The 17,726-nt window shown below is 40.5% G+C and overlaps 1 protein-coding gene across 1 annotated transcript; it reads left to right on the top strand.

The window, feature by feature from the left end:
• Window positions 1-6,999: 6,999 nt before the first annotated feature.
• LOC306791029 (sperm acrosome membrane-associated protein 4-like) lies at window positions 7,000-17,699 on the top strand. Its single transcript, XM_079287633.1, has 3 exons — window positions 7,000-7,138; window positions 15,162-15,275; window positions 16,143-17,699. Exons 1-3 carry the CDS (start codon window positions 7,087-7,089, stop codon window positions 16,364-16,366), a joined length of 390 nt encoding a protein of 129 aa, XP_079143759.1. The 5' UTR covers window positions 7,000-7,086; the 3' UTR covers window positions 16,367-17,699.
• The last annotated feature ends 27 nt before the right edge of the window (window positions 17,700-17,726 follow it).

Genomic DNA, 17,726 nt, shown 5'->3' with positions numbered 1-17,726 from the left:
GTGCTTTTTGAGGCTTCCTCCCCCCCCCCCCCCCCGACTTTGCCCCTAAAGTGTTTTCTTTCATAGAAATATCATACCAACTGGTGGATGGCTTGTCGTGAAATGTAGTACACACGTTCCCATCAGAATGAAGGATAATAACTTATGTGACCCTCTAAAGAAATTGTCTAATACTTTGGTTTTTGACCGAATATCTGCAAAAGTAATGACATTCCCATCAGCCTCAGCTGTACTTTGTGTTTAGTGCTAATATACTATTGTCTACAGTTATTGTTTTAAGATTGTTTCTATTTCAGCCCCTCTCCCATAAAGCACCAGTCCAACTCGTCTCTTTATTTATGTGACTTGTTTCCACTTTGACATTCAAGGGTAATGTTCCACTTTGTAAAGGCACAATGTTAATATTTAATCTTCCCTGCTTTTGTTCCTCCTCGCCTTCTTCTCGTTAATTTTGGATTTTCATATTGACTCGTATCTGTCGTTGCTGTGAAGCGGTATGTACTGTTTGGCTGGCTTCTCCCACACGCCCTCTTTCCAAGTGACAAGAGTTGAGAAACTCCGAGGAACTGTGGGCAAAACAATAGAGGCATTTCACCGGGCCCAAACAACCTCCCCCTCAGCAAAGTATTTCAAAACCATGACTCTGAAGATCTCATTTCATAACTGTCCACCCTTCCAGCAAGAAACCAAAGCAAGCCCCTTCTTCAAGTCACATGCTGAGATAATCATTAAACTACAACAAACATGCCCACCCCCCCAAAACAAAACGTCTGCCTTTTTGTGACCGCCATGGACAAACAAACTGTTCACCTAAGACCCATCGTCATTCATTCCCTAAATGCTTTTGTTGTCTCTCTCCAAGGGTGTTTGCAAACACTCGGAGACAGACAAAAGGTCCCCATTATTTATGTTGGAGACACTTTCTTTGTGGACTGTCCCTGTAGCCCAACGTTATAAAATAGAGCATATACTGTGTAATATCCAGGTCAGCATCGTTCCGTTCAAAACTCTGGGCAAGAACAGACTTGCTCATGTAAATAATTCACCTCATCCAAAGGCTTCTGCTTGAAGTGAGGCCATTTTGTCTCATTCATCAAGCTCAGCATGGGAGGAAGAGTCTTCAGACACTTGATTGAAACCCGTTTCAACTTGGACAGTTGACTCTTCTGGCAACAAACAGAAACACGGCCTAGCCGTTTCAACACGTTATGTCCAGAGGACATCACAGTATTTGCATGAGTGACAAAATAAGAGCCATTTCTGCAGGCTATGTATGTTGTAAACATGTCTGTTTTACTTCTTTCTAACTTGTTAGAGCCAAAACCACATCTGATGTTTCCTTGTTTTTTACATTTGAGATGAACATAATTATGGATTTAGTGATACAGAACGTCCCTCACTGTAACTTGGGAATGACTTGTGGCGCCTCTTTTTGCAGCCGAAAGCGGAACAAAAATGTCCATTCAAATGTTTGTATGCAAATTAAATGTCACATGAAACAAACAGCTTACTATTATATAGACAGAACGTTATGTATAATATTTCGCCATCACAATTGACGACGTATGACATGACCCAGTGAGCACTAACCCGGATTTCAATGTTGATTTCTGGTTGAAAAAGCGTTGATATGGGGTCTGAACGTCTAAGACGTATTTTAACCGTCTTTTGAACCGGCTAAATTACGGTTACAATATCAATGTGTCACAAAACACCAATTTGTTTTAAAATATTGATGGTTTGTTCAGTTGTAGGTTGAAAGAGACGTGATTTTGGTTACTTTAAACGTATTTCTCCACAATCATATTACGCTGTCCGTTCATATATGGTCTACACCAGGGGTGTCCAAACTTTTTTCACTGAGGGCCACATACAGAAAAATATACCAAGGGCTGGGCCACTCAGGTCCGATCGCCTCACCCCTAGTGTGTTAAAGTGAGCAAAATCAATCAAATTTGGTTCTGAATGTGCTTTTGTTCAGATTTAACAGAGATGTTTGCTCACGTATGTTGAGCCGAACAGACTCATTATTCAAATAGAAGGGAGTTGAGAACAGCTCGATGTCTCTCTCAATGAGAGAAACATATTGAAAGCCATGGCAGCTGGTGGAACATGTTCTAGGTAGGGCTGTGCCACATCCAATCAATTTCAGCAAACATCCCAGTATGATTTAATGCTAAATAAATTAAGGTATCAAACACGTATTGCTACTTTGCAGTTAAATATTTAACATTTATTCCAACATGAAAAAAAGCAGAAAATAACACTTTGACAAACACGTCAGGACATCTTATTTACAGCTAGTAGCTTCGCATGTACTGCTTCCCTTTCCTGCTAGTCTGCTGTCTGATTGTGAGGTCAGGCTGATCTGATATCAGCACTGCAGTTTCTCCTCAAAGTTCTCCTCTCAAACGGGTCTTGGAGGAGTAGTGCTCGCGCTGGAGCTCGCGCCCGCCTGTAGAGACTCGTCCGGACGGGAACGCGCAGCTTGGGGCAGAACCGATTCTGCTCCAAGCTGAATCTATTTGAGGGCACTGATTGGCTAAATTGTATGTCACACATTCATATCTTTAATCAGCAATTGGCTAAACTGCTTCACTGCTCTTTTGGGCAGTTTCTCCAGCGCTGCTGAGACGTGCACACGCAGAGAGGACATGCAGGAAAAGCATATATTTACCGCAGATATCATATTTTACACATATTACTGGGTGATTCCATATTTCAAAAACACGAATATTGACAATTTGTATAGTTTATTATGATTATTATTCATTTTATTTTATTTGTTGTGGCTCAAGGTGGGGCGGCGCCCTATCGCCCTCTATTGACCAGCCGCCACGTAAGCACTGACTGAGTTCTGTCACGAGAGACGTTATCACGGACACGTATTTCCCCCTTTTAGCAGAAAGGTTGGCCTTTGGAAAAGCACATTTGACTTCGGACTGCGTGGGGAAGTGCGCAACATTGAAGTTGCGTAGAGTGCCCTCGTGCTCGAATTATGTTGACAGTTTTCACAACCGTGTTCATCACATCGCCGAGCTGGACTGTCTTAGCACAGAGGGCTTCTTGGTGGGTGATACGCTGCATTTGAAGAGCCTCACCGCCGCTCGCCTTTCATAGCTGGAGCCCTATCTGTTATAACTCCACACAGCTTGTCCCATCTTGTCAATTGCATCTGACACAGCTTCAAACATGTCCTTACCTGTTGTTGTGCTCTTTAGACTCCTAAAATCAAGCAGCTCCTAATGCAGAAATGATCGTCAACTCCCCGCAAACAAATTAACAGCTGTGCGGTGTCTGTGGCATCTGTGCTCTCATCATATGCAATGGAGTAAAACGCAAAAGCACGAGCTTTATCTGACACTTGATGGTTTAGGTTAGCTGACAAGTCTTCGATTCGCCGCACAACTCTGTTTCTGGACACGCTAACGTTGTTGAATTCCTGCATTTATTCCGGGCACTTGCGACTTTAGTGAGGCACTGTTTTATGAAGTCACCATCTGAGAAAGGTTTCCCGTGGCGGGCAATGAGTTGAGCTACCTCGTGGCTGCTATTGTGACTTTTTCTTGTGTTTTGTTTGCACGGAAAAAAATACTCTTATTGAGCTAACTGCCATTTAACTTTCTGTTCTCGCTCGGCACCAGTGTAGGGCGTGTCATCATCCGGGCTAAACGTTTCTTTGATTGCTCTTATTTTGTGGAGAAGCTGCCTTGTTCAACACAGTATCTCCACCTAGTGGTGAAACTAAGAAGTACAATACAGTCAAGCGCAAGTTTCAAGTGTGGGCCATATGACATTATATTTTTAGAAGTTGCTGCGGGCCAATTAAAAATGGACTGCGGGCCGTACTTGGCCCGCGGGCCGTAGTTTGGACACCCCTGGTCTACACGAAGACCTTATTTCAACGCATTCAATGTCTCATATAAAACGTCGTAAATATGGAACTATAGACTGTGTGCTGTCCACAAGAAGCTCACAGGACATCATAATGAGAGCAGAGCACATTATTTCTGTATGTTCACTAAAATACATGGAATACGCATGCGCACGGACTCTGCAATTTTCTGCTGAGGTAGAGGCGGATGGCTGGAAACGGCACTATTTGAGCTAGCTAGCTGGAGCTTACTGAGTTCATGAGCGAAGTGAACGAGCTGACGGAATAAACGAGGCTTCACGCTAACGACACACTGTGTAAGTACTTGAACTACTTATTCCAATATTGCAAACCGAAATATCATTACCATACCATTAATATCATGTTGCTCATCATGCGGGTGAGGCTGCTAGCTAGTGTTAGCATGTTAGCATGTTAGCTTGGAGCGATAACATGTTATGAACGGTAAACATAGACGTGTGTTATTAATGTTGGAGACACTTTCTTTGTGGACTGTCCCTGTAGCCCAACGTTATAAAATAGAGCATATACTGTGTAATATCCAGGTCAGCATCGTTCCGTTCAAAACACGTTTAAAAGACGTCTATGGTCTCCGGTGAAGAGATGTTCAAAACTGTCTAAGTCAATATGTTTTTCTAATACTTGTTTTATTTACAGATGTCCAGCTTGAAAATATGGCAGATCTCCTGAAACAGGCTCCTGTGTGGCTTTGAAAACGACATTTAAAGAAGGAAAAGGAGATTATGTTTTTATATAAAGAACATTGTTATATTTATATTGTGCTTTAATAAATACAAATGAACTGTTGCTGTGTCACTTGGTCTTTTGTCCTGTAAGTGGAAACTGTTGATGTGTTCTATACCCAGAAGCACTGTAAGCATTTCAGCGTTGAATACACGGTGAGGTTGAATACACGGTTAAAACACGGTGAAAAGTGAAAGGTTTTTAGCCGACTATTTGTAGACGTTGATTCAATGCTCACGTTTAGACCAGATATCAACGTGATGTCCAATACTGGCTTTCAACTGATAAATGTGGATGTGGTTTCTTAGTAAGCCTCTAAATCATGATATATTAGTATTAGCACAATGTAGAGGACGAAAAATTATAGTATTGCAAATCAAGTTTAAATCTGGTCAAAGCGTGAACGTCTTTTCAACGTCTACAAATAGTCGGCGAAAAAACTTTCACTTTTGAACCAATTCTGAACGTCTTTTCAACGTCGGGCACAGACGTCTTTTACACGTCTTTTGAACGGAAAAATGCTCACTGGGGAAGTTTGGTGTGGCTGTGTTTTATTGCGGTTGGTCTCCATAGGTGGTGTCGGCAGTATTGCCGTGTTCAGAAGTTACAACTCTTTTGCAAGTTTAAGATGGTTAAGTTATGTTAACTCTATAGATTTTGCATCCGCAGCGTTCATGTTTTACATGACCTACATGGGAACTTTGACTTTCAAATAATGTTCTGTAACTCTGAATCTATCCCAGTGAGCATTTTTACGTTGAATAGACGTCTAAAAGACGTCTACGCCCGACGTTGAAAAGACGTTCAGAATTGGTTCAAAAGCCGACTATTTGTAGACGTTGATTCAATGTTGAAGCTTCGACCAGATTTAAACTTGATTTGCAATACTATAATTTTTCGTCCTCTACATTGTGGCGGAGACCATAGACGTCTTTTAAACGTGTCTTCAACGGAACGATGCTGACCTGGATATTACACAATATTGTTTGTATGTTGCCATAACCCAAAGCAACAATGTTTTGACCATGATTGTATTAGTACAGCACATTAACTAACACACATGTCTACTGTTTACTGTTCGTAAACTGCTGACGCTACATGCTAACAAGCTAGCAGCCTCGCCCGCATGATGATCATAACATGATATTAATGGTATGGTAATAATATTTCGGTTTGCAATACTGGAATAAAGTAGTTCAAGTACTTACAGAGTACGTCGTTAGCGTGAAGCCTCGTTTAATCCGTCAGCTCGTTCACTTCCTCATCACTCAGTAAGAGCTAGCTAGCTCAAAACTTGTGTTTCCAGCCTCTAACTTAGAACAATGCAGAGTCCGTGCGCATGCATATTCCAGCAGTAAACACTGAGTTGTATTTTAGTGAACATATGCAGACATAATGTGCTCTGCTCTCATTATGATGTCCTGTGAGCTTCTTGTGGACAGCACACAGTCTATAGTTCCACATTTACGACGTTTTATATGAGACATTGAATGCGTTGAAATAACGTCTTCGTGTAGACCACATATGAACGGACAGCGGAATATGATTTTGGAGAAATACGTTTAAAGTAACCAAAATCGCGTCTCTTTCAACCTACAACTGAACAAACCATCAATATTTTAAAACAATTTGGTGTTTTGGGACACGTTGATATTGTAACCGTAATTTAGCCGGTTCAAAAGACGGTTAAAATACGTCTTAGACGTTCAGACCCCATATCAACGCTTTTTCAACCAGAAATCAACGTTGAAATCCGGGTTCGTGCTCACTGGGAGAGGTGCGAGTAACTGCACCAGGAGGACAAATGAACTTGATCCTGTCAGCTCTGTAGATGTAGCTGCCCCACTATGGATTAAAGTCCTTCACTGAAGTGAACATACCATAATAATACAAACTCCAATTTAAGTAAAAGTACAGCGGTAGTATCAGCCACAAACTACTGTTTTTGTTTTCACAAGGGGTCACAATCCAAAAAGGTTGTGAATCCCTGGTTTAGTCTGTAACAATTTCATGTATTTAATAAGCTTACATGTTTTTGATGTGAACTCTTAATCTTAACGAGCTGTCAAACATACATAGTGGATGAAAATTACAATATTTCCCTCTGAAATGAAGCGTAAGTATGAAGTATAAAGTACAGCGCTTTAATAAATGCACTTAGTGGCTTAAAAGGTCGTGAAATAACATGTAAGTCACTTTCTTGCACTGTCAAAACACTATAATCCATACACAGGTGAGAGAGCTCGAAGGAAAAAAACAACTGGGTGGACGTCCCCAGCGGACCTCCTCTGATTGGATACCGGTGACGTTGGGATGGGAGGTGGAAGATTATAAATCCCGGGAAACAAGTTGGCGTGATCAAACATTATAACGGTTGGAGTCCTCATCGGCAGTCAGCCTTCTCCTGAAATTCGAGTTCGTAGCCTCGTTCCGCTCCTTTTTCCAAGATGAACAAAATTATTCTCCAGCTTCTTGCAGTCGGACTCTGCTGTGCAGTCGGTAAGTAAAATACCCCAAATGAATTAGGACTTATTGACACGCACGTTGTTTTCACTATATTTTTCCGCGTGTCACTTTTATAATAACTTCTAAAATCAAATGTTTTTAAACCGAAAAGCCTCATGTTACAGAGTCAACGTTTAACTCTTTCCCCAGATCAAATCTACGTTTTCCCGCATGGAGTTTGGTGTTTTTATTCCCGTTAGAGCGCCACAGTTGTCTGCAGTAGATTGCTGTGTTCAGAAATACACTTTTTTTTTGCAAATTTTAAATAACATGTTGAATCAATATTCTACTTTACATGGAGCTAATTTAGTGTTGTAGACGAGAAAAAAAAAAGAAAAAGATTTTAACACTGATCAGATCCTAGTAAATACATTTTGTTTGACTCTAAACGTGAAGGGTGTGTCCCAAAGTGTGCATTTATTGGGTTTGCGCCGTGTTGAAGGGCTGCAGACCTTTAGGCTGCTGTTTGACTGGGTGTGTTCACTCTACACCCGCAGGGATGTGTTCACATCATTATAGGAGCACCAAAAACAAGATGTGGGCACCTTTTGTGACAAATGGACACAAATGTGTTTTTAGTGATTTCCATGTCATGATATACTTGTTTCCTGGGTTTATAGGTTGTGTTTTAGTTGAACAGATAACACATAGTGCACTTTTTTTTGTGTTTCAGATAAGCTTTCATCACCTGTTTGGTTATTACATCCAAAACACTTTCTCTCAGTGCCATCAGTAAGAGCCATCAGTCATCCCAACTGATAAGGGGTAGAAATGGGATAGAATTGTTTGAAATAGTTACAAAATAATGTGATAAACTGTTAAAATAGTTGGCTAAAAGTAACAGATATGTTTAATCAATCAGAGCTGAAATGATTGGTCGACTGACATCAATGAACTGCTTTGAACATTGGTTAGGCTCATCATTCCGGTAAGTTTTCAAGCAAAAATATCAAACACGCTCTGAGTTCCGCTTATTGAATGTGGATTTTAAACTGAATATTTGGATTGTTATTTAGTTTGAACAAGAAATTTGAGGACACGTCTTGGTCTCTGGGGAATTTTTAATGAGAGTTCTTCACTCGTGGTTTTTTTAGAAGAAGTAATTAGTCGGGAACAAGTTGGTTGGTTTCAGCCCTAAAATCAAATGTTATCCTGTTTTATAGGACTAAAGATTCAACTGGACTCACAGATGAAACAAAGTAGCTGCCGAGTTTTCCTATTTTTTTCACCGTCTCGGCACATCCCAGGCTTTACTGTTATTACAGGTTGGAGTTTGTGCAACAGGGATTTTCTTTCCTGTTTTTCCCCTGCGCCACAAGTTATTAAAAGACTGAATCATGTCCCAACTTGACAACCATTGCATGAGAAATTCCTCACCTTGTAACCGTTGAGGCTTTGCCCAAGTCTCAAATTCCACTTCTATAGAAGTTCTACGGACTGGGTGCACTATACCGACCATTTGTTCTTGTACTATTGTGTTTTGGGTCTATTGTAGTCAGTTTCTATCCTCTGTATCCCGTGAACTCTGTTGTTTCGGTCTCCTATTTCAAACCACACCTTACCTAGCGTGAACATCTCATTCTGGCTGCTTTTTTTTGTACTTTAAGTTCATAATTTTTACCTTTTGGCTAATACAAACCCTACTTAAATAGTTGTTTGTGACAGAAGAGTGATTCACAAATGCAAATAATTACATACTGAGGTTTTCTGTCTCTCTGTAAAAGTGTCCAGGAGGGATAAGCATGTGTGCGTATGGGTGTCTGTACCCTGGGGAGGTGATATCAGATGTTTGGTTGGCGGTAACGGCTACTGAGAAGTTTCCCCGAGCACCAGCTGGCAGAATAATAGACAAAAACACTTTTCTGCTTTTGAATCCAGATGTCTGGAGCCTAAATTGGTCAGGTTGGGAGGGGAAATCTAGAGAGACTGTTGACCATTTTTTGTATCCCTTTGTGTCCCTTTTTTTTGTGTTTTCATTTTTGCAAGTTATTATTATGCTTTATTGACATTTAAATGTTATAATATTCTGTAAAAATGAATTCAAAAGGGTTTGAAAAGTATCTTCCTGGCGCAAACGTTTTAATCTGAAAAACTCTCCTCCCATCACTCTCCTCCCATCCTTCAATGATGGGCATTGTGAGCTTTAAGGAGGCTACATTTGCGTAACACTCCAGACCTGCCCGTGTGTATTTGCCTACAGCTTTTGTGTAGTTGTAGGTTTAAGGGTGATTCTTATCTTGAAGGCAGACTTTACATATTTGCTCTCGCATTACTTTTCATAAACTTGTTTACGTAGTCCTCTCACGAGATGCCGGCTCACTTTGTTTTTCTGTGTGCTTGGTGTGGCGGCACATGACTCTCATTGAGTTTAATTTGAGCTTGGTAGTGTTCTCTGTTTCTCTTCACAGTTGTTTCCCACGGTGAGCTGAGTCAGTTAGAAATGATAAAAAGCTTTCTTAAACCGAGCTTTTGTTGGTGAAGTGGACCTTAAAATGTGTTTGGGGGGGGGGGGGGGGGTTCAGCTGGATTGAGTCACTGCTCAGCTGCTTCTATTAGTCACACATGGAGACCCTGTTGAGTTCATGACTAAATGCTGATACTAGAATAAATACTTGTGTTACCTAGAACTACCCATTTTAAGATATTTTGCAAGAATGATGCCCTCAAGTGGAGAAATGGAGGGGCTGCCTCTTCCTTATAAGCACTAATACGATGCCTAAAACACGATCAACTACATCAGAGCTGTTATTCCTCTGCAGTCAGTTATATTTTCTTCTTTAGTGTTAGACTAAACCGCAGTTTAGCCTTTTTAAACTTTGCAACTGTTACTTTTTACTTTTCTCTCTTCCCCCTCTGTCTTTTGGGTTCCTCAACATGTTGTGGTGGAACCTGAAGGGTTAATCTGTTGCGTGACAAAGCAGTAGAGGGCAGTGTAAGGCTGACACTGCACACGTTAAGTAACGTGCCACACCCCAGAGTTCATTGTTATCAAACTGGATGACATTTGCTCAATTTTACGCAGAATAACTCTAATATCTAAATATTATCATCAAAAGTCACTTCAGAAAACACGGTGCTCTTGCAACTTAACTACTGTCATTAATCGAAATAATGATTTGAACCATTCTTGATTTTCAATTTCTTGTTTTCAAATTCTAGTATTTCAACACGTTTATGGCTGTACATCCTTCTGAACAAGTTCACATACACCTAGCATATCTGGTATAAAAAACAGATCAATTGAATCCCTTAGGACCTTATTAAACCAATTAGTGTAAGGACACATTCTGATACATATTTTTGAACCTGCATTATAGTCACAGTAATTATTACAAATGCAAAGAACTGTCAAAATAACGTAAAAGGTAATGAACCTTATCAAAGGAGTTCTGAATAATGTCTTTGGATTGTTTACATCTTGCCGGTATGTCTTTCTTTACTTAAATACAATTTTAAATGCCGACCTCTACCTGTAACAACGGTATGTCTACAATGTTGCTTTGCAACTTTAACCTAATTAAAAGGAACTGAAGACTCCTCCCGCCCCTGCAGGCGCTTACTGTGACTGACATCTGGTTTAGGACTCCTGATTGAAAGAATGTGAACTTCACTTGTGCGCCTGCTCGATGGTCGTCTGAGGGCAATGACGTCAATGTGCACCACATGAGTTCCCAGTGATGAGTACAAAATGTTTCCTCATGCCACAAGAAGGCCAAGAAGCCGCCTGCGTCATGAGCCATTAATCCTCAAAATACAGGTTCTGACATGCAAACTCTGCTCAGCCTATGTGTCTTGTCGTCAAATGTGATTAACTGCACCTGTTTTTGTATGATATACCAAGGAGACTTTACTTCATATTTGACCCAGAGCCTGCTCTTTTAAGGGAAGACGTTGTTGTGTGGAACACACTACCAATTAATTATATGTTGAGACACTTCAGTGAACAAACACTGTGTTGTAATTGAACATCGTTAAGGTGTACTGTTCCCGGACTGCCGCAGACTCTGCAATGCAGACCGACCTGTCTGACTAAGCCATAAACACGAGAGTGCTGCAGTGTTTGCGTGTTGTGGAAACAAGATCACATGACATTTACCTTTTACTTAACAAATTAATTGTGTCCTGTTACTATACCATATTGCTTAGTCAGGGTGTAAAAGCATGCGAGTCAGATATATCATTTTTTCAGAGGTATTGGACATTTTGTGTCTCCCAGATGAAGAAATCAGTATCGATCATGAACTGTGTGTGTGTGTGTGTGTGTGTGTGTGTGTGTGTGTGTGTGTGTGTGTGTGTGTGTGTGTGTGTGTGTGTGTGTGTGTGTGTGTGTGTGTGTGTGTGTGTGTGTGTGTGTGTGTGTGTGTGTGTGTGTGTGTGTGTGTGTGTGTGTGTGTGTGTGTGTGTGTGTGTGTGTGTGTGTGTGTGTGTGTGTGTGAGACTATAGATTACTCGGAGCAATAGGAGTGTACATGTATTGAGGATGAACAAAGGTAAATCGGCTCTACTTGAATTTGGGTGCGACCGAAACCGAGGGGACAGGGTGCGGGGCTGTTTGAGTACGACGGTGTGGCTGTGTTGTTTTTTTCTTCTTCTCTGAAGTAAAGAACAGGAATGATCGCATAGAAATTACCATTGCAATCAGGCTGATCCACAGGATTATCATACAGGTTCCCATGAATACATCTCTGGCACATGTTTGTTTAAAACATTTCTCAATTCATAACCCTCCCGTTTGTGGTGGAGTCTAAGTGAGTCATTTTTAAAAATATTTTTTTAACATGTTCACCCTGAAAAAGTGACAAAGTAGAACCAAAGATATCAACCCTTGTGATTTGTTTTGAGTGTGAAGTAATGGTGAATGATGATGAGTCAGCTCAGCCACCATCTCAGTCATACAGCAGTCATTTTATCTCTCTCTGTATCATATACAGTTAAATATGTAATCATCCGGCCCTCTACTTGAGTCAATGCGTTGCATGTTGTTGTAAATGTCAACATGTGCGATTAATCATCATGTTGAAGCACCGTATCAAAACAAGCAGTCTTATCATTTAGTCCTGGATGAAGAAGAGTGCGCCTTTTTTAAACGAATTCCAGTCAGCCAATCCATAACTATCACTGAAGTTCAAATGATAAGTTGTTTGACAGAAAATTTGGCAAGAATTTCAATAATCCCTTCATGATTGAGTCATGTTTAACATCGGCTGCATCCAGCTTCTTTCTTATAGTATATTGTAAACGACAAAGCAAAATAAAGCTGTTAATTAGGGATGGGTGATTATCGCCAAAATCTTCTAACCCCGATATACATGTAGGTCATTTCTATGCTATATACCACAATATAAAATGTTTCCTGCTATTCAATAAATAGTCTAAATGAAATAACCACATGCCTGTGTTACATTTGCCACTTGTGGCTGCATAACACCTGCTTTAAAGTCATTTATTTTTTATAGTAGTGAAGATTTAAGATTCAAAGCGTCATCACTTTGCTAAATATTGAATCAAATAGTGATTTTCTCAGATTGCCTTTTATATTATTTCATTTGAATGATGTTTAGAGGCCTAAACAGGTTGCCAAAAGGTTTTCTGCTCATGACCTCATTACCGTGTGTGAGATGAGTAGTTTTCCTTGCTCAGGCTTTCATTTTAGGGCCTTGACGAGGATAAACTATACAGCATTTCACAAGATAAAAGGCAAAAGATGAGATCATTTTGTCGAGCAGAATTCACTTTTCCTCTCTTGTCCCCTTCAACTTCCGTCATGATCAGGAAGCCGACCCCAGTTTGGGAACCACTGAGTTATACTATACAGTGTTTCACAATAAAAACATCAGACGAGTCCAAAAATGATGACAATAACAACGCGTGTAGCAGAATTAGTTATTTCCTGCTATTAAATACTACATTATGGTCTTATTTTTAGTTATTCTGCTTAAAGGTGAAATATTCAGAGCTTTACTATAGCAGCAAACAACAATTTGCTGAAGGTTTGCTGAGGAGAAATGTCTACCCGAGCAGAAACTGAAGTCGGTCTCCCTCAGTGTGTGCTGTAATTAATGCGAGCTTTGTTGACACAGCCGTTGCATGCCATGCATATCTGTGCATGGGAGCGTGCCCCACTGGCTCACAGCAGCTGCACGGCACTGCTCTCATACGGCGGTTACAGCCGATTCCACCGTCCCAGAAGCATAGTGCCCATCTTCCAGTTCCCCCGCAGGTTAACACTGTCGGCTCTGTCAGCACTTTTACTGTAGCTTGCACTGTTAGCACCGTTAGCTGTGAGCCGCGTCGCCGAGGTGAGAGCCATTGAGAGGCGACCGAGAGGCGACCAAAATGCTCCCAATCTAGATATAGCGTCTATGGGGAGGCACTGGTTCAAATTCACAAAATTGAGCTTTACAATTTACTTGTGACTTTTACTGTAGTGTGCGGATTCCCTTTTTTGTAATCATCACAATGGCCAACTTCCCCTTCCCCATCCTCTTACTTTTGGCACCCTTGCTCGGACCACACCCATCTTCGAGCTCTGCCTTTTCCTTTTGATGTAAACTACACACCTGTAAAGTCCCGGTTGTGGCGATATTGCACAGACACCCACCCACCCAAAACTGCTTCTGTGGTAGTTCCCGCTACAGTGGATGTCTCCAGCACCACATTTTGCCATATTGACACACGGATTCACAAGGTCAAAACAATCCCAGCGTTGCTGTCACGGGGGGTGATCAGAGGGGCTTTACAAACCTAAACTAACAAACTCATCTAAATAAAATAATGTTGATCAAACACAAAATATAAAAGAGAACTTTCCAGACACTTCTTTCTTTGCATAATGGCTTTGGTGCGTACTTTCCACAAAGACTGCATTCATGCAACGCCGATGTTGAACTGGAGTGACCGGTTTCTAACAAACCTCCTTGGTTCATTCTAATTGTTGTATTTCTCCCCTCCCAGTGATGAGTCACACAGTTTCACAATGGCCTCTCGTCTTTCAGGCTTAGTGCGTCGCCGTGGAAGCATTGAGTTGGTTTACTTCAATCTATAAAATAAAATAAAAGAAAAGAAAAACGTAAGTTTTTTGTTACGTACAGATTACCATTTCCGGTTTTCCTTGAGTTTTGTTTTTCTAAATGACCTGAAGTAGCATGACCGTCTTTAAAACTGACACAATTAAGCCGCTCTGCCAGTTAATTGTGTCACATTTATTTAGTTTGGAGCGTGTCCAGGACAATGTTCAATCTATTCATTCCAAAAGAGGGTTTGTTGTCAAGTATTACTTCATCAGAATTATTTTTTTTACCTCAGCTGGCTTGAGGCTCATGTTCCTGACGTTCAACTTAATGGCGTCTCTTTGTTTGACCCAGCGTTCCTGGTAAAAGACAACAGAGCGGCCCCAATGGTTTTGACCAGATTTTTAGTGCGACGTGTGGTTACATTATGTTTGATTCTTGATTTATTTATTCATGTTTTATTTTGTGTGTGTTGTTGAGCCAAGAACAAAACGGTGTGAACAGTGGTGAGAAAGTTCCAGGAAGATTTAAGATCTTTTTAGTTTAAGTAACTTGAACAGTCACGGTTGTTGGTGAGGGCTCTGATTTTTATTTTATTTTGTAATAGATGCAAGAAACACGCAACATAACTACGTCGACATTAAGTTAACCGCTTCAGGCAGAGTGTACAAGTGTTTGAATCGGGTGCTACCAAATGCTGGTATGACCTCGACCGTGTAAACCTGCAGGTCAAAGGTCACCCATTTGTCTTCGTTCATGATCACTGGCTTTGTCATTATCTCATACTCAACCATGCCAGAACTTTTTTTTTTTACCGGCCAAACTGCATCATCGGAGTGCTTGGTAAACAGTCTCAGAAATGTGTTTCAATTTGTTTCAGACAAACATGATGTTGACTGGAGCTTGTTACAAACCTAATCATGCTAATCCTATGTTTCTTTTTCTTTCCTTCCTGCCTCCATCTCGCCCCCCCCCCCCCCCCCCCTCCAACTATCTGTGGATATCAGTTCAATCTCTGGAGTGCTACAAATGCCCCATTGGCATATGGAACCTGTGCATTACGTCTAAAGAAGTATGTCCACGCGGAGAAGTTTGCTACAGTGGTGTCGGGGAAGCAGCAAGTAAGGAGCTCAGGAATTTTAAATCTCACCAGACAAAGGCGGGTTATTGGCAGCACTCTCATGAAAATGCATCCACTGAGCTGCCAATCAATCTGAGTTATCAGTCACACATTCAACATTAGGTGTAGTCTTTTAAAGGTGCGTGCAAACTAGTTAGCAAGTTGGCAAAGAAGCTGAAAAAGTTGGTTTCAAATTAGTTTTAGTCTCATTTGGATTTCCACTTCAGAGTTTAAAACAGGGCTGCAAAATCTTAAAGAAATGAATTCTTACGTTTTACCATTTACTGCATGATGTGTCAGCAGTTCACGTGACACAGAATTACCTACTGTATACTACACTGTCTTCTCTTTTTTTACTTCAATGAAAAAAGTAGTCTGCCGATATTCAATCTTTTTTTTTTTATTGTTAAAACCTCGTGAAACATTAAAACCAAACAATGAGTTTATTTTGATGTAGTTTGTCCACATGAACACACGCATTGTAGTTTCTTTAGGTCAACCCTGCTGCTGTAAATACTCACTACAGTGCCAAATGTGTAGCTGAAAATAATCCACAACAAATGCACAATGTAAACTACAGTGTTTTAGGAAATGACTGAACTGTAGCTATTTATTTGTCTGTTTTAAAAATGTATGTCTTTATTAGCAACGTGGGATTTTTTGACTGAAAGAAAAAGCGCGAGCATAGCAAAGTTCCATTGTTTTTCTGCGATTGGTTTAAAAACAGGTTTGTCTTTTTTTAAAATTGAAGTTAAAACCTAAAGTTACCAGCCAACAACACGCAGCGCTGCCTCTCACTGTGCAACCATTTCATGTAGACGCAATGAACGATAGACGCTGATGGAATGTCTTTGCTCTCGCTACACAGGCATCTTTAAAATCAAGCGCAAGGGCTGTATGAAACTGTCCGAGTGCAACAAGACCGAGAACGTGAACTTCCCCGCCAGCAGCAACACCACCGTCTACACCCTAACCAAGACATGCTGCAACGTCGACCTGTGCAACGCTGCGCCCGGTCTGCCCGGGACCGCCGGCCTGAGCCTGGCCCTCGCCACCATCACTGCTCTGTTCATGGCCAACATCCTGGTTTGACAGAAAACACAGCGGATGACGCAACGTACACACACACACACACACACACACACAACACACTACATATTGCACTACAAGGATTAAATTATCTCCTCAGACATGCATTTCTTTTCTCCAAATGGGTCTTGTGTTAACTGTTCTTGAGGTGTATTGTACTTCACCCACATGTTAATATTGGTTCAAATGAAATTCCCCCTTTTTGTTTTTGTGTTGTTTGATTAATCGGTATGTTGTCCTAGCATGTACGTTGAGAGTTGACAGTTTAAAGTAGCCTACAATTAACTTGAATGAGCAGTAAAATGTTTAGATCAGTGAATCGCACGTCGGGCATTTCACTGTGACTAAATTTGGTTGTGTAGGTTACGTAGCGCCATTGCAATTTAAAGGAATAAGCCAACATTTTGGGAAATGTGCTTATTTGGTCTTTTTTTGCTAAGAGTTGTATTAGAAGATTGATACTCTTTTGTCTGTCTAACATGAAGCTATAGCCAGCAGCCAATTGGGTTAACGGCTAGCATGGTGCAGTCAGAAGTACAAGCAAAAATAAATGCCTGTAGCGCCACTAAAGTGCAGTAATTAACATGTTTCATCTCAAGTGTAAAAACAAGTAAGTCATAACTAGTGAGCTTTAAAGGTGGTAAGTGAATTATTTTTTCTTCTACTGACTGTAGCGCCATGTTTATCGTACACAAGTGGTGTCGTTCTTCTGATCTCACACTATGCAAGAAGAGGAATCATCTCACAAAATGTCAAACTATTCCATTTAATGTATTGCCTTTGACCCACTGTATAGTCATTTTAGAGTCATGATATAATCTATAGATCTCCACTCATGAACATTTATATTCATTTCACTTGTTGACATTTGTTGGCTTTATTAATGTGTAGCTAATATAATGTAAGTGGTCGTTGTGTCTGTGAACACATTTCTTCTCGCTGGTTTCATTTCGACACAAATGGCTCCACCGGTTCTGTGTTTTAATGAGTTATTTTTGATGTTGGTGTCAAATCCACACTGCACGTTACTCATAGACTGTAGGATAAAAGCTTCTGTTCATCTTGCTAGTTTCGAATGTGTATATATGGGGAGAACGTGACGTAACTAATAATTTTTGCAGATATTGGAAACTGAAATTGCAGCGATTTGAAATTTGTCAGGGCGGATCTTTAGATATCCTCTATCTAACGCTAATCATTGAAGAGAAATTCCTGAAATTGACGCTTTTGGCATTATTGTCCAAAAAAAGTAAGGTGTCTGAATGTTTTTTGCAAAATTTGTTGTGTAGACAATTTGAAGAATGCAATAAATATAAATTCTGGGGAAAAAATAGAACTTCTCTTGTGTGTGTGGTTTGTGCAG

This window comes from Melanostigma gelatinosum (assembly GCF_949748355.1).
Source record: "Melanostigma gelatinosum genome assembly, chromosome: 17".
NCBI lineage: Eukaryota > Metazoa > Chordata > Actinopteri > Perciformes > Zoarcidae > Melanostigma > Melanostigma gelatinosum.
The sequence above is the reverse complement of the archived record's forward strand: the minus strand, read 5'-3'. Positions and strand labels throughout refer to the sequence as shown.

Excerpts from the sequence above, each read along its gene's own strand:
- LOC306791029 (XM_079287633.1), top strand. The coding sequence starts at position 7,087 with ATGAACAAAATTATTCTCCAGCTTCTTGCAGTCGGACTCTGCTGTGCA. Across the intron at positions 7,139-15,161 it reads CGGACTCTGCTGTGCAGTCG|TTCAATCTCTGGAGTGCTAC; the intron begins GTAAGTAAAATA and ends TGTGGATATCAG. Across the intron at positions 15,276-16,142 it reads TGGTGTCGGGGAAGCAGCAA|GCATCTTTAAAATCAAGCGC; the intron begins GTAAGGAGCTCA and ends CTCGCTACACAG.